Genomic DNA, 25,347 nt, shown 5'->3' with positions numbered 1-25,347 from the left:
CTGCTGAATTTTAGTTATTTATTAATCAAATGGAGACATACAGAAGCCAAGTACCGATCTGTAGTGCATGTACCATTTTCACTTATTTATATTTTATTTTATCAAGCAAAGTCTGTACTTTCCTCTTGAAGCCACATAATGATCTGAGCAGTGTTGTTAGATAAAACACACAAAATAATCTCTTACCCAATACAGAAACAGGTTTAAAAACACATCAGATTGTGACGATAATTCTGAAAGCAAGCATAAAGTGTCATACTCTTGTCAATGTAATATTACCCAACACTAAAACATCTCAGAGAGCAAATAAATGAAATACATTATTAACAAAATATAAAAGTTTCATTTAGCTTGCTATGTTGAGTTGGGAGAAAGGCAAAAATCAAATCATTAGTGCAAAATAAATGTGATGAAAACACATGTAAGCATATCCAGTTTGACACCATTTTGTAGTAATAAAAAGATCACCACACACAGGAGCAAACCAGCAACAAAGCACATTTTTAAAAAGACATTTAGACAGATTTATGAGCATTGTCGTGGTGGGAAATGTCACCTGAAACATGCAGTGGCATTTATTTTATTAATTTTATGCTGCTGTTGTTATTTTTATTAACTTCATGCTGTTGTCCTTTGAATTTTCCACTACTCATTCATTCATTTCAGGCCTACTGTCAGAACTATCACTGATTGCATAGCATTAATCAAATCTCATTGTTTCCTTCATATAAAGTGTAAGTATTTGGGTAAAGGCTTTCATTAAGTCACAATTAAAATGATAATCTCACTTAGCAACAGTTAACTACAATATTACCCTACTACATTAGATATGTATCATTGACAATTAGATATGTACTTTACATTTCTTAGGTAAACAAAACTGGGCACAAAGTGTAATGGCTGTGGAAAAAGTGACCATGCTCATCATATGACAATGCAAAATAAACTTCATGTCAAATATAAATAATCCTTTACCATGTATTCTTAATATGAAAATGATAAAGTATACTTTATGACATTATTGACAACATCTTGATTCATTTTAGCACTTTAAATACATAGTAAGTTTATTAGTCCTCTACCAGTAAAACTGACAGCTATCTTTAAAACATTCTTTTCCTTTACTTTCCATTTCGTTCCTTTCCTTTCCTGTCCTCGTCTACAATACCATTGAAAGCTGCGGCATGGGTGTTGGAGGTGTGTTGTGGGGAAGGGGTTTATTGAGTACTTCACGGACAAAAGTGAAGACCGGGGGGGTGGAGGGTTTGGGGGATCTCCATGCTGCCACTAGCAAGATGCCGCCCCTGGGTGATCCGCCATATTGCCCATGCCTAAATCTGCCGCTGCTTGCCTAAATGGTGTCTTATTCTGCAAGTTAATTTTGAATTGTTTCACTTAAATCAGTTGCATAATGTGATAATAATCCAGCAAACCCTAAAGTTAGAATGGCAAAAACAAATCTGTTTTAATTTCTAAGCAGTATCTATCCACGTTTAGCAAAAGGCACTGAATAAATGTTAAAAACAGATGCATGCTGAAAGTTCACTGACAATGAACAGTCTGCAAGGCTCAGTGTTAGAAATGAAATATGTCAAAGGCTTATGACTCTTGTAGAAGTTCACGGTTTGGTTTGGCTTCTTCATTACAAAGGAATGAGTGTAAAGACAGACATATAAAGTGCATCACAGTGTTTTGAAGGTCCTGCTAAGCATCAGTATGGTAATCTTACAACTACACTAATGTTATAAGACAATAGCAAATCGTTTATTTGAAGCAACAGTTCACCGATGTTACAGTATTACTGCATGCTTTTCATCAGGTTGTCTTCCATGGTACAAAAAGGAGAGCAGAGTGTCTAGACAGGGGTCTTAAACTCAAACTGGCGGGGGGCCATATCAGTGACTGACAATTTTTAGGAGGGCCGCTTCAACATTCAAGCACAAGAAAAAAGTGGAAAGCTGATGTAATTGATGCACTCAGACATTCACAGCTCCTTGTTTTGTTACTTGTTATTGAAGGTGTAGTTAAAATTTCTATGCAAATACTTCAATTTAAAAATAATAAGCATAATAATAATAATTATTATTATTCTGTCTCAATAAATTGTTGCTTAACCAAAAGTTAAACAGATAGCTTAAGACAGCAGAAAGCAGAGCTTTATTGACTTCACTGGCGATTGTTCTTCTCTATATCGTTCTTTTTAGTAAAAGTACAACAGAGGAAAAAATATATAAATAAGTAATATAAATGTGTGTGTGTGTGTGTGTGTGTGTATATTATAACAAAATCTTAATATGCATACAAGGAAAATCTATTAGCAAAATTATCATATTTACACCCAGAAAGAATCTGCATGCGTGTTACTCTTGACCCCACACTGAGAGAAACCGAAAGTAACCCGAACATACAGTACAGTACTGTAAATGTGCAGTAGGTGGGAGACTGCACAACAATGATCGTGATTCAAAAAGAGCGGCCGAATCTCGTTGTATTTTTGACGCCAGTTGCGGGCCGGCTGGAGGAGGGGTGCCGCAAATGACCTGCGGGCCAGCAGTTTGAGACCCCTGGCTAATTTTTGCTAAGTTCCTAGTTTTTTAAGTTCCCTAGAGATAAAAAGTTCCAAAAATGGTAAATCTATTCAACCAATCTCTGTCTATCTGAAGCACTTTTAGCTTAGCTTAGCATAAATAATTGAATCTGATTGGACCATTAGCATTTCGCTCAAATTTCAAAAAAGATCATTTCCTATTGAAAGCTTCATTATTCCATAGATTAGTTCTGTCTTGCGCCTAATTCACACAGGGTTTCAGCATCAACACTTGATGGAGGACGTGTCTGAAGTTGAGGCTGACGCGATCATCATAGCAGTGTCAGCCAATGAAGTTAGTCCACAGTCAGCTACTGTCTGAGCTGGGGTATTTGCATAAGGTGATCTGATTAGCTGACGCTTCAGTTGGCTCTTAAAAAGTTAAGAAATTCCCAACTTCTGCAGTGAGCAACGCCACTGAAGCAGCGCAGACGGATCCACAATTCAGTTTAGCAACGTTTGACATCACTTATTCAAAGTGAATGGGAAGCGTTAACACTGATGCCCTGTGTGAATGGGGCGATTTAGCATTTGCGTCTGTAATCAGTGATTATAATACTATATAAATAGTGCTTTATTTAGTCTTTTTAGAGTTTGAGAAGCCCCAGTCTCTGTCCACTTTCATTTGATAGAAGCAAGCGGGTCAGACATTCTGATAAACTTTCCCTGTCTTGATCCGTGAAAGACATTCCTTTAGGTGTTTATTGACATTAAAATGACTAAAAACTTGTTTAAACTGATTACATTTTCATTTTAAGGTGTACTTTTAACTATAAAATTAAGCAGTTCTAAATTCTAAATGACTGAAATAAACAGATTGCATCTACTGTTTTTTTTGCTCCAGGGGATGTCAAGTTTAGGCAAATTCGATTTAGTTTTTTTTTTTATTCGATTTTTCAAGCTTGGAAAAGTGAAAAGAAAAATGAAGCCAACATTTGAAGACTGACAAAAGCTAAAGAGGCATGAAAAAGTGTGGTGGATTTGTACTGTGAGTGTGCGTTTTCCCTTTAAATCTGTCCACAGTGAGTTTTTTTTTAGCTGCCAGCTGTCAGATCTTCACAACTACATCCTCAAATCCTTCTCTTCTGAAATCCTCCCTTCATCTACCTTCTTCTCCCTGTCAGAGATTATGGTATTTGGTGTGATCTTTATGTATGACGAATCACTGTAAACCATCACTCACATGCAGAATCGGGAGGCTTTCGGTGGCGTGGGGAAGTGGACAGTTTAGTTGGCGAGGGTGAAGCGGTGCTGGACGAGTCACTGCCGCCTCCATCAACTCCCGCAGGTGGAGGACTGAGCTCTGGAACTGGAGGAGCCTTTTTCCTGCTTAGAAAATTAGCCTCAAACGTCCCTCTTCTCCTGCAGTCCGCAGCTCCTTCCTCCATCAGATGAGCTCTGCGCCTCTGGTCTCCAGGACTGTCGGGGGGTTTACGTGTAACTGCAGTGTGTGTTTCGGATGCTCTTGATGTACTGAGATCAATAGTTGAGTTTCGTTTGTCTGTGTCCTCAGTGATGTTTTCCCCCACAGACTGCCGGATCTCATCCTCGGTGGATGCGCACTGGCTGTGGTTCTCCAGCAAGGCTTTGGTCAGGTTCAAGCTGTGGAAGTCTCGGTAGCTGTGAAAGCTCTCTGTGCGTCGAGCGCGGGCCAGCAGAGGGCTCTCACGGTATGGCCTCAGGGCTCCATAGGTGGCTGTCTCAGGGATGGGCTCCTGAGCCTGAAGCTGGAGACTGGAAAAATGGCAGAAAACATTTTGTATTGCAATAAGTCTCTTGATTCATTAAAGTCCTCATAAACCGGAAGCTGTGACTGCATTTTTATATATATATATTGTGACAGTTTCTAGAGAAACGGAATATTAAAAGAGATAACAGTGGCCGTGGCTTGTTTTTTTCCACAGTGAGCTGAAGGGATGTAGTAAAGTAGGCATTTCATTCCGAAAGATCAGGGAAAGTGTTTGAGGTGTGTTACAACCTAACAGACACCTCCCGCTCCCCATTTCTGTTTGTTGTCAAAACTGACAGTTTTGCAACAGCTGCATGATTAAATATGTTAGCTACGCCCATTTACTAAGATATGCGTAATCTGACAATTTAACTGAAAGAAACAGGAAGTGCATTTACAGATTTCAATTAAAGATTACAAGGACAAACTTTTTTTTTTCCTAATGGCATGCACAGATGAATTGTTCACCACACAACTAGAAGGTGAGCTAACAAAATCATATGGTTATTTTTGAGTTCATGGGGACTTATAAAACACAGGAGGAATCATTTACTCTAATTATAATATTCTTTCAGTAAAAACTGCTACATTTGCAGCTCTTTTTTACACCAACAGTTCTTATTAATGACACAAAACAAGTCTTTAAAATGATAAAAGTTGTCCAGTGTGTGCTAAGTCATCTAAAAGCACAGACTGAAAAAAGATTGTTGTTCATGATATTGTTTGTTTGTTTTTAGTGTGCTTTTACAGTTAAGAAGCAAAAACAGCATGTTTTATGAGTGAAGTAGTAAATGTGTAAATGTACAATTGAAGTAGTAAACCACATATGGTTTTCTGGCTCTTATACAATTTGATCACGATCATTATAATTAAAAGTATTGTAATAGGCAGTGCTTTGTAAATAGCGAGCTCCCGGAACAGATCGAGTAAAGGATTCGGCATGTTACCAAGTGAATCGGGGGGGGGGGTGATATTGTCACGGATTAAAGTGACGAGCAGTGGGGGAGGGGTGCCGCATCAGATTTCAGAGGTGCCTTGTCCTGGTAAAAGGCTTTATAAACTGTAGTAAAACCAAAAAATGAAATTCAAATTATTATATGTTAGTTTGAATTTTTTGTATTACTACAATTTTTAAGGCCTATTTAAATACTATTCATTAGAATACTTCTATATACTTAAAAAAGATTAAATGTTGTTTTGAATTTGTTTTGAATGTATTTTTGAAGTTTATCATAATGAAATGCTAAAGCCAGTGATAAAATCATATTGATTATTTTTGCAGGAAAAAGGGTGATGCTATCTTCCAGTAAAATATGTTATTCCTGCAGCACTCTAGTCTAATGTCAAAACATTAGTCATTGAACATTGCAGTTTCTTCATAATATTTGAGTCTCCAGTACCTGGAGCAGGACTCTCGTAGTCGGCTGTGCTGCAGTACCGACGGGGCGGGGCTGATGTTGGGCGTGGCACAGCGAGACGTGCTCAAATCACATTGGTCAAGCAGCTTCAGCAACTCCTCCTCTGTTGGACCTCCCATCTCTGCAAACAGGTAACATTATTTTAGCCTGAGAAACTAAACTGCTTTTCCTAATTTTCTGCATAGTAATAATCAAACCTGGCTCCCGCTTGGCTTTGTCATCACTCTTGTTGGCCGTGTCCATGGCAGTGGTGAGGTCCCACATCTGGATGCTCCCGTTGGCATGGCCGGTGAAAAGGTAACGTCGTGGTCTGGAGCCCATGCGGCTCGAACCCTCACACTCTCGCACTGTGAAACATGTGATAGTGGTCCCATCTACTGACTGCACCTCACAGATTCTGAATTACAAGAACAAAAAGATAGATATCTTTCTAAAAATGTCTCTCCCTAATAAAATAGGTCATTAACTACGTGTGGAACTTGGAAAAATGGACTGCAATGACGTTAAAAGATTAGTTCACCCAAAAATTATGATTCTGTTAATAAAATGAAAGTTGTGTTATCATGACCTTTAATCATTTTCACAACAAAAACTTAGATATTTTAGATTAAATTTCTCATTCTCCATATACAGGAACGTTTCTGAGTGTAGAAAAAGAAACAAAAACACTTTGAAAACATTCCATGTGACTTCAGTAGTTTTATAGACTTCAGCAAATTATAATAATTAAAAAATGTGTCTTTAGGCTATGTATTTTACACCAGATTAGGTGTATGGCCTATAGTAAACACCCATACTAGTCCAGCGATCTAGAGATGATATTGGCACACAAAGTTATATTTTCTTCTTTTTTTGCCACACAAATGTGCTGCAGCTTCAACTGATTACAGTTAAACCACCAAAGTCACTTTGACAATGTTTTAGGTTCCTTTTCTGGTCTTTCTCCAATGATGTATGTAGGTCTCAGGGGATTGGAACAATATAAGGGTGAGTCATTAATAACATTTTTTTTTATTTCTGGGTAAACCAGTCTTTTAATTGTAAAAATGAAGCATTTTGAAGTGTACTGTCATTTGAAGAACATGTAAGTGATAAATGCCAATAACTTGTGCATGCCTTAATGTCCTTACATTTTTGAAAAAATACATTACACTGCACAAATATCTTGGTTATCTCAAATAATTTAAATAACTGAATGGTTATCTCAAATAGTTATTAACGACAATCAAATGATTATTCAATCAATGTGACAGGTCATGTACCTCCTTCCTGTAGAGGACAGACGAACAAAGAGTTTGTTGGTGATGGGAATGACTTTCTGAATGAACACCTGTTGGTCATCTCTTTCTCCAAATGGGCCTGAATGCAGACATGAAGTTATATTTCACTGGTTTGCTCACAACAGCAGTGCAGTTTACAGAATAATGAAGAATAATAGCAGGTGGTTCTACCTAATTGTTAGTTCCTCCTAAGAAAGAAAATTACTCCCTCACCGATGTCATTTCCAGAGGAATAGCTGTTGTGGCTTTCTGTTTCCTCCAACGAGATGATCTTAAATGAGGCCAGCGGAGTCGATCCTGGCTGAGTGGAGATCATGCCTCTGAACCGCGTCACCGTCCATGTGCGTACATGGTTATTGTCAGCACACACTTCAACAAAACAAGACCGATATTACCCAGTGGAGGTCAGTGAAATTTTAAAAACTTCTTTTTTTTTTCAGGAAAACATTGAAGGAATTTTTCTTGTTGCTGTACCATGCTATACTTGGACAAGATTTTGGAGAATCCTAGCACCCTACATGCTGTATATTGCCTAATAAGATCACAAATATAGACCTGTATGTATAGATTTGTATGTAAAATACAAACAGCATTGTATGTAAAAAGAAGGATCTTAAAATTAACTCTAAATTTTATAGGAAGCCATTGCAATGAGACAAAGACAAGGGAGAAGTCAATGATTCATTTGAATTATTTAGCCTGACATGTTTACTGCTCCAACATATTTTAAACTTTTCCCAAAATAAAATATATTGTGTACAAAGGGGAAAATGTTTTATTTTTTTACCCAGACATTTAAAAATAATATATTTTAGGGCAGTAATCTCTTTTTTTTTTTTTTTTTGCAAAAATACCTCAGCACTATAGCCCAGCCTTATGCAGTTTGAGTGCTTCTGGAATCTACACACTTCAAAAATCAAAAAAGGTTATTGATGTAAGGAACTTGTCAGAGCTCGACAGAAACTTTATCAGTGCATGGATCAGTGAATCATGGTTGAAATTACGAGAGTTTTCCAAGATAAATAACAAAATGGGTGGGTGGCTGGAATGGGTCTGAAATACGGGAGGCTCCCGGGAAAAACAGGAGTGTTGGCAGGTATGCTTACACACACATTATGCACTCTGACTACTTCAATATAGTTGATAAGCCATGCTGGGCATTTCACTCTGTCTCTCACTGAATGCTGAAGACCAATCGCAATAGGCTGTCATCGGTCCAATCAGAGCAGATTAGCTTCGCGCTAAGGAGGGGTTTAGGAACAAATGAGTCGCTGAACGGTTCATATGGGAGTTGTTGTGACAGGTAAAAATAAATTCATATTATTAGACAATGACAACCCTTTTTAATGTATAATAGGAGCTCTTAAAAAATCTAGCAGCAGCATTCTAAACGATCTCTAACCGAGAAAGTGTTGACTGGGGAAGACCAATACTCATACAGTTAAAGTAGTCTAGCCAAGAGGAAATTCAAGTATGTATAACACTTTCTATAATTATATTGTCAGGATTACCTGAAACCAAATGCTTTTCAGAGAGCATGATCTTAGTGACGGGACTACGGTGAACAGTGAAGGTCTGGAAGAGCTGTGGACCTGACCCAACCGTTTCTGGATGCTGTACAATGACACGCACGGCCCCTGAACTCGTCCCGTACGCGATCTCAATCCAGTTCCCACTCACACCTGCAAACACAGAGATCAGTGACTGGACAGACTCACCACTACAGTGATCATACAGTTAGTGTAATTAACTATCACTGGACGCACTGGTTTTAGGAGTCAGGTAGACACTGAGGGCCGTGATGGCATCATTTGAAGGGTCGTGATATAGCTCTGTCACCAGCAAATCATTGTCCTTCATTCTCAGCGGAAACTTCTGCATGTCTAAAAGTGGAGAAAAAATAGATGTTTAAAATGATGATATTTAAAACAGGAATTATTAGTCGTTTACAGTTTTATGGAATGTTTTTTTACAATAATGATATGGAGAAATATCAGAATCTGATTTATTGCCAAGTGTGCTTTACACACTCGGGGAATTTTTTAAATTTTGTAAAAATAAATATGAGAAAAGACGACAAACTTAAGACAGAGATGCAATTATTAGACAGAAGAGCTCTAGATAAAACAAGTGTATGTACACCTTTGTTATAAATATACAAGTTATAAGGTGCTGTGTATGCATATGAGAAAGTATTGCATTATATATTGTTATAAGGTGCTGTGTACAAGTCCGTATGAGAAAGTATTGCTCATGTTTATTGCAGAATATGAGTATTTAATTTTTCATGAGGTGAATGGCCTGAGAAAAGAATTTTCTTCTTTACTATATAGTTATATATATATAGATAAACATATAGATATTGCTGGCAGCTAACTCTCTGCAACTCTCACTTGGTCACCCACTGAAGCTAAGCAGGACTGCGCCCAGTCAGTACCTGGATGGGAGACCACATGGGAAAGCTAGGTTGCTGCCGGAAGTGGTGTTAGTGAGGCCATTGGGGGCGCCCAACCTGCGGTCTGTGTGGGTCCTAATGCCCCAGTATAGTGATGGGGACGCTATACTGCTCAGTGAGCGCCGTCTTTCGGATGAGACGTAAAACTGAGGTCCTGACTCTCTGTGGTCATTAAAAATCCCAGAATGTCTTTGAAAAAAGAATAGAGGTTTCACCCCAGCATCCTGGCCAAATCTGCCCACTGGTCTCTGTCCATCATGTCCTCCTAACCCTCCCCATATCATAATTGGCTTCATCACTCTGTCTCTTCTCCACCAATCAGCTGGTGTGTGGTGTGTGGTGTGTGGTGTGCGGTCTGGCGCAAAATGGCTGCTGTCACGTCATCCAGGTAGATGCTGCACACTGGCCCAGAAAAGCGCTATATAAATGTAGGGAATTATTATTATTATTATATAGTCATAGATATAGTTATAAATGTATTGTGTAACAGATGGATCTCAAGAAAGGCGACATGGTGGCTCAGTGGTTAGCACTGTCACCTCATAGCAAGAAGGTCACTGGTTTGAGTCCTGGCTTGATCAGTTGACATTTCTGTGTGGAGTTTACATGTTCTCCGCGTGTCGCGTGTGTTTCCTCCGGGTGCTCCAGTTTCCCCCACAGTCCAAAGACATGCGCTATGGGTGAGGTGAGTGTGTATGGATGTTTCCCAGTACTGGGTTGCAGATGAAGGCCATGATATTTGATGGCCATTAAATATATGCGTCATATACAAATATATTCACTGCAATCTAGGAGAAGTTAAGCAGCTTACCAATATAGTAAATGGAGCCATTGTTACAGCCCAGCAAGAGGAAAGAGCCAGCAGTGTCACAGCTTGTGATGGGCACCACATCCTGTACCTGTACAAAGAAATACATTGTAAACAACACAATCAAATGTGAACGTGATAATCTGTTCATTTGTGATGATGTATGGAATTCTGTTTCTGGGTCCAAGCCTCTGCTCGCCTGAATTAAGAATCTCAATAGTTCTTTATAATCCCTTTTTTGTTGCATCACATCACAAGTAATTAAGCAGGTCGCACACCAGAAGCGCCACTCGGCGCCGCGACACGGCGCGTACATGACAGTTTAAAGTATGACACACCAGACGCGCACATTCGAATGATATTTAACATGAAACTAATCAGATGGCGCTCTGTGGCGCGGCTGAAAAATGAACTGCGTCCTGAGCCATCGCCGGGCTCACACAATGATCCGGTGTGTGTATCCTGATAGAAACCTATGTTTAGAATTCTAAAATACATGGTGCTGCGTGGCGCTGCGCGGCGCGCCGCTGAGCGGCGCTTCTGGTGTGCGACCCGCTTTAGGCTGCATTTGCACTGCAGATCTTGATGGTCAATTCCAATTTTGTGACTGTATCCGATATTTTTGATGGCCTGCTTACATCATCTTTTAAAAGTGACTCATATCTGATCGTCTGCATTTACACTGCACAAGGCAAAGGTGAAATGATCAGGACAAAAAAAAAAAAGAGCAGGCGCTGACTAACAGCTGATAATTAAAGAGTGCTCTTTTCTCTATTCCTGTATGTAATCTGTTCACAGCTTTTTACAAGCTGTTTTACTATGATTTAGGACAGAAAGGTTCTCATTTGTCAATCTTCTTTTGACATATAGGCTTTTTTAAACCTTTAGGTATCTTGATGTCCATGGCGTGATTTATGCACATGATGTAGCTGTAACGAAGGGTCTGACACAGAGGGATCCATTTGCAGTATATTTATTAAACAGAGTTTAATAACAATAAGCACACAGATGTTAAGCGTGTGCGAACTCACATCACACACAGTTGTAGTTAGTCGAAGGGCTGGTGGCAGGCAAACACAAGGTGAGTATTCAGGCATGGGTCAAAGGCAGGCGGCGAGGATCAAAGTTGATGTACAGGCTAGAGTTCAGGGCAGGCGGCAGGCAATACAAGGTCGAGATACAGTCCGGGGTTGTCAGCGGGAAAGCAGGCAAGGATCAGAAACGCTCAGTAGTGTTAGCCGGGGCAGAACAAGACTTCGCACTGAAGCAGCGTGTGTGTGCTGCTTATATGTGTGAGGTGAGTGATTAAGAAATGCGCTGCAGGTGTATGTGCCAATCAGTCAGTGGGAATGACGTAATGTTAAAAGTCAGGTGATGATGACCTCTGCTGGGCAGCGAGGGCAATGACTGGGACCGAGTCGGTGACAGTAGCTATGCACTAGTTTTATATTAGTTTAAATTGGTTACGTGGCGGACACTGCGCTCTCTCGCTCTTGTTAACATGCTTAAATACCTGTGCTTTATGACAATATAAAAGCTGTTTAAGTTCTCGTGTCAGAGATTTAAGGTTTGGGACTCTGCTGAAGTCTGTTCTGAAATTAAATTGTCAGACTTGACGTCATTCGCTACAGTTTTTAAGGACGCGCGACTTGCATTGGTGAAAATCCAATCAACCTGCTAACACTGCAGACACGAGAACACAGATCAGATTCATATCGGATAAATTTCCACATATGAACAAGGCCTGAAACTGATTTGAGTAAATCAGAATCCATGTGATTTGTTCCTGCTTACACGTACATGGGCCATATCCGATCTGTGCCACATGGGAGAAAAAATCGGAATTGAGTCACTTGAACAGTGCAGTGTAAATGCCGCCTAAATATTTTAACAACTTTCAAAAGATCAATCACACAATCAAAGATCATCTGAGATTAAACTAGGATTTAAACATTATGATCATGATCCCTTAAACCTATGGTCTCAAACTCAATTTCTGGAGGGCCGCAGCTCTGCATAATTTAGTATAGTTCACACCTGCTTAACAGTCTCAAGTAGTCTTGAACACCTTGATTAGTTGGATCAGCTGTGTTTGATTAGGGTTGTAGCAAAACTGTGCAGAGCTGCGGCCCTCCTGGAATGCAGTTTGAGACCTGTGATTGAAACAGTATTACAGCACACTGTACATTTGTTGTTCATTTTTGATAAGAGAGTTTAGACCCAGTAACAGCTTTAACAAGTAATAGATATACTTTAAATCTGAATTGTTTACCTGCCAGTGCTGTGTGACGGCGTTCCAAACTCCTACCTTCCCCGTGTGACTGGTGGCAACTAGCTGACTCCCGATGAAAAATAGAGAATCAACAGGTACACCAAGACTGAACACTCCTTCATAAAGACAGAGAAACATTGACTTAAACAAATGGTAATTGGGGATTTCATTTCTGTTCTGTCCACTAGTGTTGTCAAAATGATTTTTCAATAGTAAACAGATTATTCTTAGTGACAGCAGCAACTTGATGTCATTAGCATTACTCAGCAACAAAATACAAAAGTACCGTTAGACCTACGTTAAGAATGTTAAGTAATGTGGTATATCTGTGTTGACTGTTCATGTGTGTGTGGGAACCCCAAGCACAAACATGCATTTGAGCCAGAGATTATAACAAAATAGTATCCAATCAGAAAGCAAGAAGACAGAAGGAGAAAGAATAACAAACACAGTCATGGCTTAGCAAAAAGCAAAATGGCGAAAGTGAAAGCTTGGCGATATGAGGCATTTAAGTCAAATCAACTTGTTGCTTTCAAGGCAACTGGTTTACTCACTTTAAACTAATAGAAAGTAACTAATTGCTTTTTACTTGTTGTTGTTACTTCTCCAATACTGAAATTGGAACAGCTTCAAAACAAAACAAATAATTTATATGAGTTTATTTATAGTGCCTATAGAAAATCATCATATCCTGGGAAAATCTCTTTATCTTCGGGATAAAGTTGTAGAAAGGCACAGATTAGGAAAAGAGGCTACAAAACAATTTCAAAGGCTAGGAAAGTTGAAAGAGCATGATTTGATTTCAGGCTGTTTGACAAATAAAGTCACTATTTCAAAGTGGTGTAATGATTTTCTACAGGCACTCTATTCTTTTATTAATATTTTTTTCTGGATGGGCCAGGAAACATTGTGGCAGGACGAGGGAAAATCTGAACCACTGGCATGACTGGAGTAAGAGTAAAAAACACTTTATAATTTGCACATGAAGAAATTAAGACATATCTATATATATTATATATATATATATATATATATATATATATATATATATATATATATATATATATATATATATACATATACATATACATATACATACAGTTGAAGTCAGAATTTTTTCCCCCCACTTTTTTTAAATATTTCCCAAATTATGTTTAACAGAGCAAAGACATTTTCACAGTATGTCTGATAATATTTTTTCTTGTGGAGAAAGTCATATTTGTGTTATTCAGGCTAGAATAAAAGCAGGTATTCATCTTTTAAACACCATTTTAAGGACAAAATTATTCGCCCCTTTAAGCTAAATTTATTTTTGATAGTCTACAGAACAAACCATCGTTATATAATAACTTGCCTAATTACCCTAACCTGCCTAGTTAACCTAATTAACCTAGTTAAGCCTTTAAATGTCAAATATTTATATATATATATATATATATATATATATATATATATATATATATATATATATATATATATATATATATATATATATTGTAATTTTGATGAATGCTTTGGCAATATTTCCCTATAGTATCGAAAATGGTATCGAGTATATATATTGTAGAATTCCAGCACTGTAACATTGCTGTCCACTCACCTATTTCACTTCCATTCCCTCCATCCTGGATGCTCCACAATATTATTCTGTTCTCTGATGATGCCGCCACCATCTTGTCTTTATCGCCATGTGGTCCGCCAACAACTTTAGCATTGAGAGCCACACGCTCAATGGCCCATTCCAGGTAAGGGCTGGAAAACACCTGCTGCCAGCCTGAGGATTCCTTTATCCTACAGTAAACAACCAATATTATTGTTTTATTATTTTTATTATCACCAAAATTATTGTTATATTATCAAAATCACGTGACATGTAGCTTTACCTGTAGCAAATGACAAAATGTGCATAAGCAGCTACAATCCAGTTATGATGTCCAGCGACAATCAGCACCTTCCTAGGGTCCACTGGCGATCCTGTTATAGCATTAAACACACAGAATAACACAGTGCGTTTTAACAACACCCTAACTCAGTAACAGAGTAATTACAATGCAATGAATGCTGTAGTAATTAGAATACATTTCTGTATTATATACCTTTATATAGTATAAAAGTGAATTACTAACATTACTTATTTAGTACAATTTTATAATTAATTTTATTATATTAATATTGTTAATAAAAAACATTTTTTTATAAAATAATAATGATTATTTTATTATAAGCACCGATCATATGCAACAGCTAGCAGTTAAAAATGAATGAAAATAATAAAGGACAAAATGAAAAGATGATTTATATCACTTTTAAAATATAATAAATTATATAATATAATTCTCACATTTTTGACTTTTTAATCTAATTGGTGTTGGTGGAGATATCAACTTGCTTACACACAATATATATTGCTAAACCTTTTGACAAAAAAAAAATAGAAGAAATTATAAAATAAAATAGCAGAAACACAATTACCTTTTTATTTTTTTATTCAGTGGCAAAAACGAGTTCGTTTTTATCTTTTTTTATTATCTAGTTTTATTACTCATCAATTTTCACCTAATTATTATCCAAAACATTATCCAAGTCGACTCTACTTAATATTTAGTATAATGTGATTGATATTGTTGTAAATGCACAAGAATGCAATAAACTGGTTAAATAGCAGGCCTCTCCATCTACTTGTTTTCTCCCTCTCTCTTTCATCATTCTTCTCACATGACTTCGCCGGGCACAAGGACATAAAAGCCTTTTAAAATGACCTCACTCTGCCCACTGCACTACAGCTTATAAGGGGAACACTTTGTCTTCATGTCACCCCTCGCTCTGTTCATAGTCCAGTCTGCACTGAGAGAGCTATAGACAGCCCAGCTCTGCTGCTCTCTCCCTGCTACATACAATACAGCTTTTTAAATTACAACAAAACTTGATTTTAATATTGCGTAGGGTCTTAATAATGATGCTTGATGTCCACAATACGTTTTTCTACTTAAAATGTTTTGAATATTGTAATACATTTTAAAGACATAATAAATGTATAATAATATGTAAAATAATATGTATAATAATAATGTGTAATAAATGTATAATGAATAATATTTACCAGAAAACTACTAACATTTTAAAATATTGATACAGGGTGTTCGCAGGGTCTAATACAAAGTATTAGGTTGATAAATCAATGTAGAGAAATTGAAGGCCCTTAAAAAGTATTAAAAAGTCTTGAATGCTATTTTGCAAGGTATTCAATTTTATTTAATTTTTTTATTTTTTTTTTATTTTTTTTTTTTGATTATCCAATGTATGGTGGTATTCTAAAGTTTGCCTGAATTAAATCTGCAAATATCATGATGCTATCTAGTTTATGAAATCAATAAAATCCAGCTAGATTCGACATGCTGCTTTGTTTACTGCCGAGGCAACACCATTATTTCTGCAGCTGTGTAGGCGCCAACCTGCTGAATTAACTAAATTTAATAGATTTGTATTCAGTATGAATAATGTTTTAGTTTTGGATTAGTTTCTTACATTAATGTTAAGTAAATATACTGTGTTAAAATCTCGCTAGTGATTTTGGTTGAAAAGTGGTTATAAGGTCTTAAAATGTATGGAAAGAGTCTTAAAAAGGTCTTAAAAGGTTTTAAATTTCACTCTCTGATTCCTGTATATACTCTGTGATAGTAGCAAATATTTCTTAAGCAGCAAATCAGTACAGTAGAAATTCAGCATTGCAATCAAACGAATAAATTGCATTTTAAGCTGTTTTCAAATTGAAAGCTATTTTTTAAATTGTAAATTTTTTTCACCATATTCAAGTTATTTTTTTTAAAAGAATCTTGAAAAAAATGTATTCCATCTTTTTTGACCAATAAAATATAGTTGTCATTTTTTAACACTGTTTTATTGATTTTAGTAGCTTTTAACATGTACAAATAAAATCAGGTTCAAACATACAAAATAATAATGCATGATATTAACATACATGATAATAAATAAAAAGTAAAAGAATATAAAAAATAAATAAAAATACATTAATAGTAATAATACAATTATATAAACATATTAGTAAATGCATGTACTTTCACATACAGTATAAAGGTACATCCTAAAACAACAACGGTATATCAATAGCAGGTAATACAAGTTATACAGAGAAAAGATTTATATCAGCTTCCTTCAGGACACCCAGTAAGAGATTCCAAATTTTGAAAAACCTTTCAGGTTTTTTCTTGACTATACAAGTTAATTTTTCTAAAGCCAAACAATAAGACAATTCCTGCAACCATTGTCCAAAATGTGGGCTTTCTGTATTTTTCTAAAATTGAGCTATTTTGCCTGTAATAAACAGAAAGTTAACAGTTTTTTATCTGAACTAGTAAAAGTGCTTGTAGAAGGAAAAATATTTAGAATACACAGTTTTGGGCATTTGGTAATATCCAGTTTTAATGCTACAGATAAAAAGTTTAGAATTTTCTCCTGAAATTGTTTAATGAAAGGACACTTCCATAAACAATGATATAAAGTTCTTATCTCTTTATTGCTTTTTACGCATTGATCAGGAATGTTTGGATTAAATTTGTGAAGTAATTCTGGAGTAATATAAAGTCTCATATTCCATTTATATTGCAGAAGTTTGAATCGTGTATTAACTGTCTGGGTTTGTTCCTTTAGACAGATACTCTGCCATTCATCTTCTGTGATACTCTGTCTCAGATCTTGACACTTTGCCAACCGTTTATTGTCTGTATTTTCTTTGCAATTAGTGGAGATTAGTCTGTAAAATAAAGAATTTTCCACTCGCCCATCAAAATGGTTTAAAGTACTTTATTCTAAAAGCGATATATCTAGCAGAACGGGAGAATGATGCTGTGTTTTATTAATAAATTTTCTTTTATGAAGATATTTTTTTTAAATGCATTTTAGGTAAATCAGACTTTTGTCTTAACTCTTGAAAACTGAGCATAGTTTCATTATTAAATAAATCGCTCACCTTACTCAAACCTTTTAAAGCCCATATTTTAAAGCCAGCATCATAAGTCCTAGGTGTACAGTTAGCGTTACCCCAAATAGGTGTAAATTGTGATAATTGTGGAACCTCAAAACTAGTTGTTATGTTTTTATATAGTTTTAAAATGATAAATTCTGACAAAGTTACTTTTATTAAACCACCAAATCTTTTTGTTTTTTACCGGAAATGAGACAGGCTTCTCCTAAAAAATAATAAGACGATGTACAAAAGGCATCATCATGAAAAAAAATATATATTTTTCAGTTTTTATTTACATTTAAAATTTTAAGTCCGGATTTGCCAGGGGTATGAATAATTTTGGGCTTGACTTTATGTATACGTTTTTCATATATAATAACATAAAGCTGTTAATAATTTATAGCGTTTTTTTAGATTTTATTTGTCGATATTTTTAAAAATAAACATCTTTCTAAATTATAAATCATTTTTAACTACATAAATGTGTACTGTCACTTCTCATTAATAAATAATTTTTTTCTAAATAAATCTTCATTTCTTTTTTAAATAAACTTTTAAATATTTCCACAAAAAAATATTCAAAGTGCTGTATGTAAGTTTTTGACTCTTCTAAAGCATAAAAACACCATAATATGTTTGCAGATATTTAAGAAAGATGCTAGGTAAACATTCTTGTTAATCTGAAAAACAATGCTGAAGTAAGTTATTCTGCTTTGAAAATGTCTTTCTTTGTTTTGGTTATTTAACCCGCCCAATGCCAGTTTTGCCTATTATATTTCATTAATTCATTCAAAGGCTCTCAAAGCATGTATCCGTAACAGTAGCAGACGCCGAAATGAGATGCAGATTTAGAGTTCCACATGAGAAAATTAATTAGCAAATTATATAAATATTACGAACATAACATTGGGTGAGAATCTAATTAATGCTCTTAAATTAAACCTCTTTAACATTATTAAATGTACATGCTGAATCCCTATGTGTGGGTTTTGAGTCACAGTTCTAAAGATTTACTTTATTTTCAAGATCTGAGGTGAACTCAGTAGTATGGCAATAAATGTCATGTAAAATGGCATTTAAACTCACATTGTTAGCATTTAACACTGAATAAAGCACATGAGGTGTACCTGAAGTGATCATTGTCAGTTTTCTGTTGTTCAGCTGCAGGAAATAGAAGCTGTTTCTAATATCAATTTGAGGTGTTGGTTAGAACAGAAAGTACTTTTAATATGAAAAAGAAAATATTCCCTCTATTGCATGCTGTTGCTTTTATATAGAACACAATGTAAATCAGCCTATTTTCCTGTCCGTCCTCAATCTGGCAACCTGCGCTTGCATTTGTTTTGATCCATGAATGCAATACCTAGTTCAACCACTGGGTGTCAAACTTACATACTGTACCTTTAAGAAACGCAATTGTTACAAAGTATAACTTGTTTATTAATAAAATAATAAAATGTGAGCAGCAAAAAATAGATATATTTTAATTGTTTTTACAATGTAATAGTTTTTCATAATATAACTGTTTTTACTTTTTTTATTAGATATGCTTCCATGGTAAGCATAACAAACTTTGGCTAAGAATGCATAGATTAGATTAGAAAGATTATGTGCCGACATATCAGCATAAAACAATTTCAGAGCAACCACAGAATACTCACCCAGTCTGTGTGGTCCATCTGCCCCTGAGGGTCCAGGCAGAGAAGACTGAGGACAGGAACGAGGGTAACCCCCCTCTGCACCAGCAGGACCCGAGCGCTCCTCTGGACCGATAACAGCTGAAGCCTGTCCAACAGCACTGCTTCGCGCCGGCAGAGCTGAGCACAAAAATAATACACACATCCTCATGAAAGATATACATAGCAAGGAAGTAGAAATAATAACCATTTTTCTCTTTCTTCTACTCTCACCTGGTGGAGGGAGGTAGCCATGAAACAACACACTTCCACAAGAGGACCTCTCCAGTTCTTCACAAAGCAGTAAGCGTCGCACTACCATATTAGGGACAATAGGATCACAAGGTAAGATGCACTAAATAATTTAATGCGCCGCCTTATTTAGTTACATTTGGTTTTACTGACAGATTATTGCATGATAAACATATTCATACCTAAAGGTGTAATACCATAGAACTCAGCTTCATGTCGCAGGATGCTTATGTTAACCCCTCTATTAGGGAAAACAGGAATATTAAGCACATAAAACCATTGTGCAAATGTTTTTGGAATATGTAAGGGATAGCAAAAACAAGTGTCATTTCTTACCTCAGGTCCAATTCTTTAGTTCGAAGGAAGTTTAAAATGGGTGCAAATGCTGTTGGGTCTCTGTCAATGAAGATCTTAGAGAGAAAGAATAAAACATCTGTATTCAGACAGAAAGCAGTTTTTAAATCGTAATATTTTTAGATAGTTATTTTCTGTAAAAGAGACTTCCAGATGCCTTAAAAGTTTTAATTATGTTAAGTGGATGCCCCTTGGGTGACGTCTAAGGACAATAAATTGTTTTACAAATCGGAAGGAATCGGAAGGAACTTGGTTACATAGTGGATTATTATTTATTGTTATTACTTATTATAATTTTTATCAAATATTATTTTTATAGATTTTTTCCCAGTTTTTTTGTTTGTGCACTTGATGTTAAGTGTTGATGTTTATATTGTGTTAAGTGTGTCATTTTTGTTATATGTGAAGGACCACCATGTCAGAATGAATTGCCCCAGGGGGATTAATAAACTTTTAAACTAAACTACGCTAAAACTTATTCCATCTTACTGACCAATAATACATAGCTGCTAATACTTTTTGTGATGTTTTTCTAATTTTCTTTCTTATTTTTATTATTATTTCTTATGAACACAAGAGAAGATATTTTGAAGAATGTTAGAATCTGGTGAACATTACCTTCCATTGTGTTTTTTATCCTACTATAGATGCCAATGGCTACTAGAACTCATGAAGCTTTAAAACCACTTGACATTAAATAAATGATTAATCTTTTTTTTGGTGAACTATCTCTTTACTGTAGTGTTTATCGAGTATTGTATTATTTTGCTTTATTTTATTTATATTTACAAGCAGGGTGCAAATATAATTAACGCCCCCATAATTAACGCCTGATCCCCCTGAAGGACATCAAAACAACATATATAACGAGGTCAGCTCTTTAATACTAAAAAATTATTTGCTCTGCTTTGTATTTTAAATAATAATGTTAATAAATAAAATATTAATAAAAAAAATCTAATTCATAATATAAATATACATTTGACCACCTCTGTAATTGTTCATACCACTGTGAATAAATAATTGCGGCAATCAGTCTGTGAGGAAAAAAGTCATTCAACAGTCTGAAACTGGCAGCTCTAGAGCACCGATAGACAACGTAACTGTTCACAAGACTTTTTTCTCGTAAAATAGTTGTTTGTTTCTACAAATAACCTAAAAGGAAAGTCAAATTTGATGCATTGTTTGACTTACAGTAACCCCAGAAGTAGCTAATCGGATACTGTAGGTCAGAATACACTAAATATCCCTTAAAACACTGAAAACTTAAATACATTGTATTAATAAATTAGATGTACAGTAATTTAAAAATCTATATAAATTAGATTCACTAAAGCATGAATTACAAAAACTAACATTAGGTATACTTCATAGGTAAAACAGTGCAAGATACAAATCTACTCACAGCTCCAGTTTCATCCCGTAGCGTTGATATTCTCCCACTAAGTAAACTGGACAGAAAACACATTTGGAAAAAAGCTAGGTAATGACCATAATAAAACGCCTACATCACTTTCATTATTCAAAAAGAATGGATAGAGCTTGAAACTTCCACAACGTCCAAAGAAAAAATACTGACATTGAGCAAACAATCAAGCAACAGCAATGTGGGTGATGCTTCAAACATCTTATCTCACCTTGAGAAGAAAGAGTCAGGAATCCATGTCAGAGTCTGCCTTGATGTGCTAAATCTGAAAGCATGTAGATAAGATTTATGATACACTTCCAAACAATTCACCACTGATTTCTCTTTCATTCTGTGAGCTAAAAGGCTGTTTACAGTCCAAGTCTATCTAAAACACATTGCCATTGTAACATTGTATTTATAATAATTATTATTATTATTATTCAAATATGACCCAAATTATTTTTTAAGGTCCTTAATTTAGGGACCGCATGCTAAAATGCAAAAAGCGTTTATATAGATTTCTTTATAAATATTTAATATATACAGTGAAATATTAACATACTATTCATTCATTCTCTTGTCGGCTTAATCTCTTTAATAATCTGGGGTCACCACAGCGGAATGAACCACCAACTTATCCAGCTTACGCAGCGGATCCCCTTCCAGCCCCAACTCATCTCTGGGAAACATCCACACACACACATACACACACACACTCCTACGGACAATTTAGCCTACCCAATTCACCTGTACCGCATGTCTTTAGACTGTGGGGGAAACTGGAGCACCCGGAGGAAACCCATGCGAAGGCAGGGAGAACATGCAAACTCCACACAGAAACGCCAACTGAGCCGAGGTTCGAACCAGCAACCTTCTTGCTGTGAGGCGACAGCACTACCTACTGCGCCACATTAACATAATTAATTTGTTTAAAATATTGTTATAAAATATTGTTATATTTTTAGCTCATATTACATTGTTATGTTTTTACTTATTACTGTAGTGTGTGTATTAGATAACTTTCAACTTTTTTTATTTTACTCATTTTATTTCATTCATATTTTTTTGTGTTTTTTATTATTTATTTTATTTCATTTATTTATTCATTCATGCATTTTCTTTTCGGCTTAGTCCCTTATTAATTTAGGGTTCCCACAGCGGAGTAAACTGCCAACTTATCCAGCATATGTTTTACACAGCGGATGCCCATCCGGCTGCAACCCATCACTGGGAAACATCCATACACACTTATTCAAACACATACACTACAGACAATTTTAGCTTACCCAATTCACCTATACTACATGTCTTTGGACTTGTGGGGGAAACCGGAGCACCCGGAAGAATCCCACGCAAACACAGGGAAAACATGTAAACTCCACACAGAAACGCCAACTCGAACCAGCGACCTTCTTGCTATGAGGCGATTTTGCTACCCACTGCGCCACCGTGCTGCCCGTCATTTATTAATCTAAAGATCTTATTTAATAATGTTGTGCTTTTTATAATTATATTAGCTATAATACCATTATTAGCTATTGTCAATCCCTTTTTGTTGTATACTGTTATTTTATTAAATTGTTTTTATACTTTATCAACTGAAGCATTTATTTAAATATTTGTCATTTACATTTTTTGTTTCCAAACATTTCCACAGACCCCTAGGCACTGTCATGTGGGCTCTTTATACAGGTAATGTTGGTTTTATATTCGCACACGTGTTCATTTAGGGGTCTCTATATTGTTTACCATGCTACTTTGAATATTCAGTCTGAATTAGCATGTAAGTATGACTTCAAAACAACATTACCACTATATAATTGACTGTGAACAATGTTGTACTTTGATAGTCATTGGCTGCTAATATGATTTCCCTATTTAGAATTTGCAAAGAGTAATTTTATGAAATTATATTATTATGCAGAATGTCTGAATATTCAAAAATAAAACCAACTTTACCTCTATGGGCCTCTGAGGGTCCACGGACCCCCGTTTAAAAATCTCTTTTTAGGGATTTCTTCATTTGTTTTTTATATTCCAAACTAATATGTTTCACATTCTGATATGGTATTTTGTTTTGTTTTTCTGAAACCCTGTAGAAACTGGATGAAATAAGCAGAATAGTCTTGATCCCGTTATGCAACATAACAGTCCTGTTTAAGACGTGCAGTCTTGAGCTCTAATCATTTGCTTTAGAGTTTATGGCTGTTGGACACACACAGCTACACAGTGCTGACGATTACCTCACGTAGTGAAGTAGTCTTTAAACCAAATTGCAACAGTTTGGACTCCGATTTATGTAAAACAAAAAAAAAAGAAAGAAAGAAAAGGTCATGACGTCAGCGTACCTCGTTCCCCCAACATTCAGCTGGATGATGTCACCCATTCCAGATGTTGAGCTGTTCCCAGTCCCAGCCATCCTGTCTAAATCCTTACGGTCAGCGAGGAGTAAAACAAGCGATCTAGATTGTTCATGGATCCAGCTGGAGTCCTCGGGATTCTCCCTATTCTTCCTCGCGACCCTGCGAACCCATAAACTACGCGTCCCGAGAGAAACGAGTAAGATGGGGCTGCTCGTACACAGTGTTCTCCATATTCAGAGCTTTAATAAACTACTCAAAACACGGCCTTCGACTGTCAAAGGCCCCTTTCTGTAGCCTGACGGACTCGGGATCGCTCTGTTCTGTGTTGTGGGCGCCATAGAGCGATGCTGGAACACAGTGGACTCATCGGAGCGTCAGCCAATCGTAGAGCGTCATTCTGACACAGGACGCAAGCCCCGCCCAGTGTTTTGGGAGTGTGTCCTGAGTAGAAAGCTGAAGAGCTTCTCTCGTTTCTACACTACAGTCTTAAAGGGACACTCAGTATTTGTCGTAAAATACATACATGTTAAAACGCTTGATTTATCCTACAGAAAGCGGGTCGACCTCTTATGAGTAGGCTGTCGTGATTGGTCCATTTACTTACAGCTAATGTGGTTACTTCAGTCAATGCTCAAGCTGCTTTACAAAACATGAACAACACCAACAATATGTGACGACTTGTTTAACCTAAATTTTATTGAATAAAAAAAAAAGTTTAAAGAAAGATTTCATATATTTTTCCTGGCCAAATAATGTATTTTCTAAACCTGCAATACTCTAAGTTGGGACAGAGGCATGTTTAATGGGATAGTTCACCCAAAAATGAAAATTCTGTCATGATTTACTCACCCTCAAGCAGTTTCAAATCTTTACTTATTTCTTCTGATGAACACAAAATAAGATATATTGAAGAAAGATGAAAACCTCTATCGCCTTCCAAAGTAAGAAAAACAAATATCATAGAAGTCAGTGGTTACATGTTTATAACACGTTCAGAATATCTTCTGTTGTGTTAAACAAAAAAAACTCACAAGGTTTGAAACCACTTCAGGGGAAGTAATTTTTGGTGAACTATCTAATTATCATGCACATCACATCAACTTCCCTAGTAGTTACATTGTTTATTTATTTGGGAAATGAAAATACAAATTTTACAAGCAAAATGTTTTGCCAATCTGACGTGATACCAGTCTTGAGCTGCTTAACAGTCCTCATTTTCCTTTTCATACATTTTCAATACGAGACCGATCTGGTCTGCTGGTCTGTCAAGAACATTGACTATCAATAAAATCACACCGTCATAGTTTGTGCAGAAAAAGTAATGTCCCATCACCACAAAGGCTGTTCATAAGTCGCTGTATCAATAATATGGCATATAATGGTTAAGCATTTATCTTGTTACCTAAAGTTTACAAGTGGCAGGAATAAATAGTCCGCAGCAATCATTTTCCATTAAAGACATTGAGGTGAGACCCTTGAGCACTGAACCCCCAACAATATAGTGTGTATACATTGTGTTCATCACTATCCAGGCCTGTAGCCAGTCTGGTGAAAGGAGTGGTTATTTTTTTCCCAAAAAGTGGACTATTTTTAGCTATGCCCCTAATCTTCTATTTGATTTTGAGATTTAAATATTTTTGTGATTTTTTTGGCCATTTTTAACATTATTTTATTATTATTATTAATGATAATAATAATAATAATAATAATAATAATAATAATAATAATAAAGAGCTTCACAATTTTTCTAGCCTTTCTTGT

At 36.0% G+C, this 25,347-nt stretch overlaps 1 protein-coding gene across 2 annotated transcripts; it reads right to left on the bottom strand.

The window, feature by feature from the left end:
• Window positions 1–4: 4 nt before the first annotated feature.
• On the bottom strand, window positions 5–23,942 carry kctd3 (potassium channel tetramerization domain containing 3). Of its 2 annotated transcripts, none has more exons than XM_087290678.1 (18): window positions 23,572–23,942; window positions 21,453–21,506; window positions 21,221–21,266; window positions 19,798–19,871; window positions 19,644–19,702; window positions 19,444–19,524; window positions 19,195–19,350; window positions 14,433–14,523; window positions 14,150–14,340; window positions 12,550–12,665; window positions 10,281–10,368; window positions 8,781–8,897; window positions 8,526–8,696; window positions 7,228–7,383; window positions 6,997–7,093; window positions 5,932–6,131; window positions 5,717–5,855; window positions 5–4,321 (listed from the first exon to the last, which is right to left on the bottom strand). In XM_087290678.1, exons 1-18 carry the CDS (start codon window positions 23,640–23,642, stop codon window positions 3,763–3,765), a joined length of 2,466 nt encoding a protein of 821 aa, XP_087146804.1. In that variant the 5' UTR covers window positions 23,643–23,942; the 3' UTR covers window positions 5–3,762. The 2 variants fall into 2 exon arrangements, 1 of the variants encoding a protein (XP_087146804.1); XR_015513472.1 differs by having other exon boundaries at window positions 3,458–4,321; window positions 5,932–6,326; window positions 6,372–7,093.
• Window positions 23,943–25,347: the final 1,405 nt, after the last annotated feature.

Source organism: Danio rerio, chromosome 17 (genome assembly GCF_052040795.2).
Source record: "Danio rerio strain M-AB ecotype USA chromosome 17, GRCz13ab, whole genome shotgun sequence".
Lineage (NCBI taxonomy): Eukaryota > Metazoa > Chordata > Actinopteri > Cypriniformes > Danionidae > Danio > Danio rerio.
This window is presented reverse-complemented; position numbering and strand designations above follow the sequence as displayed.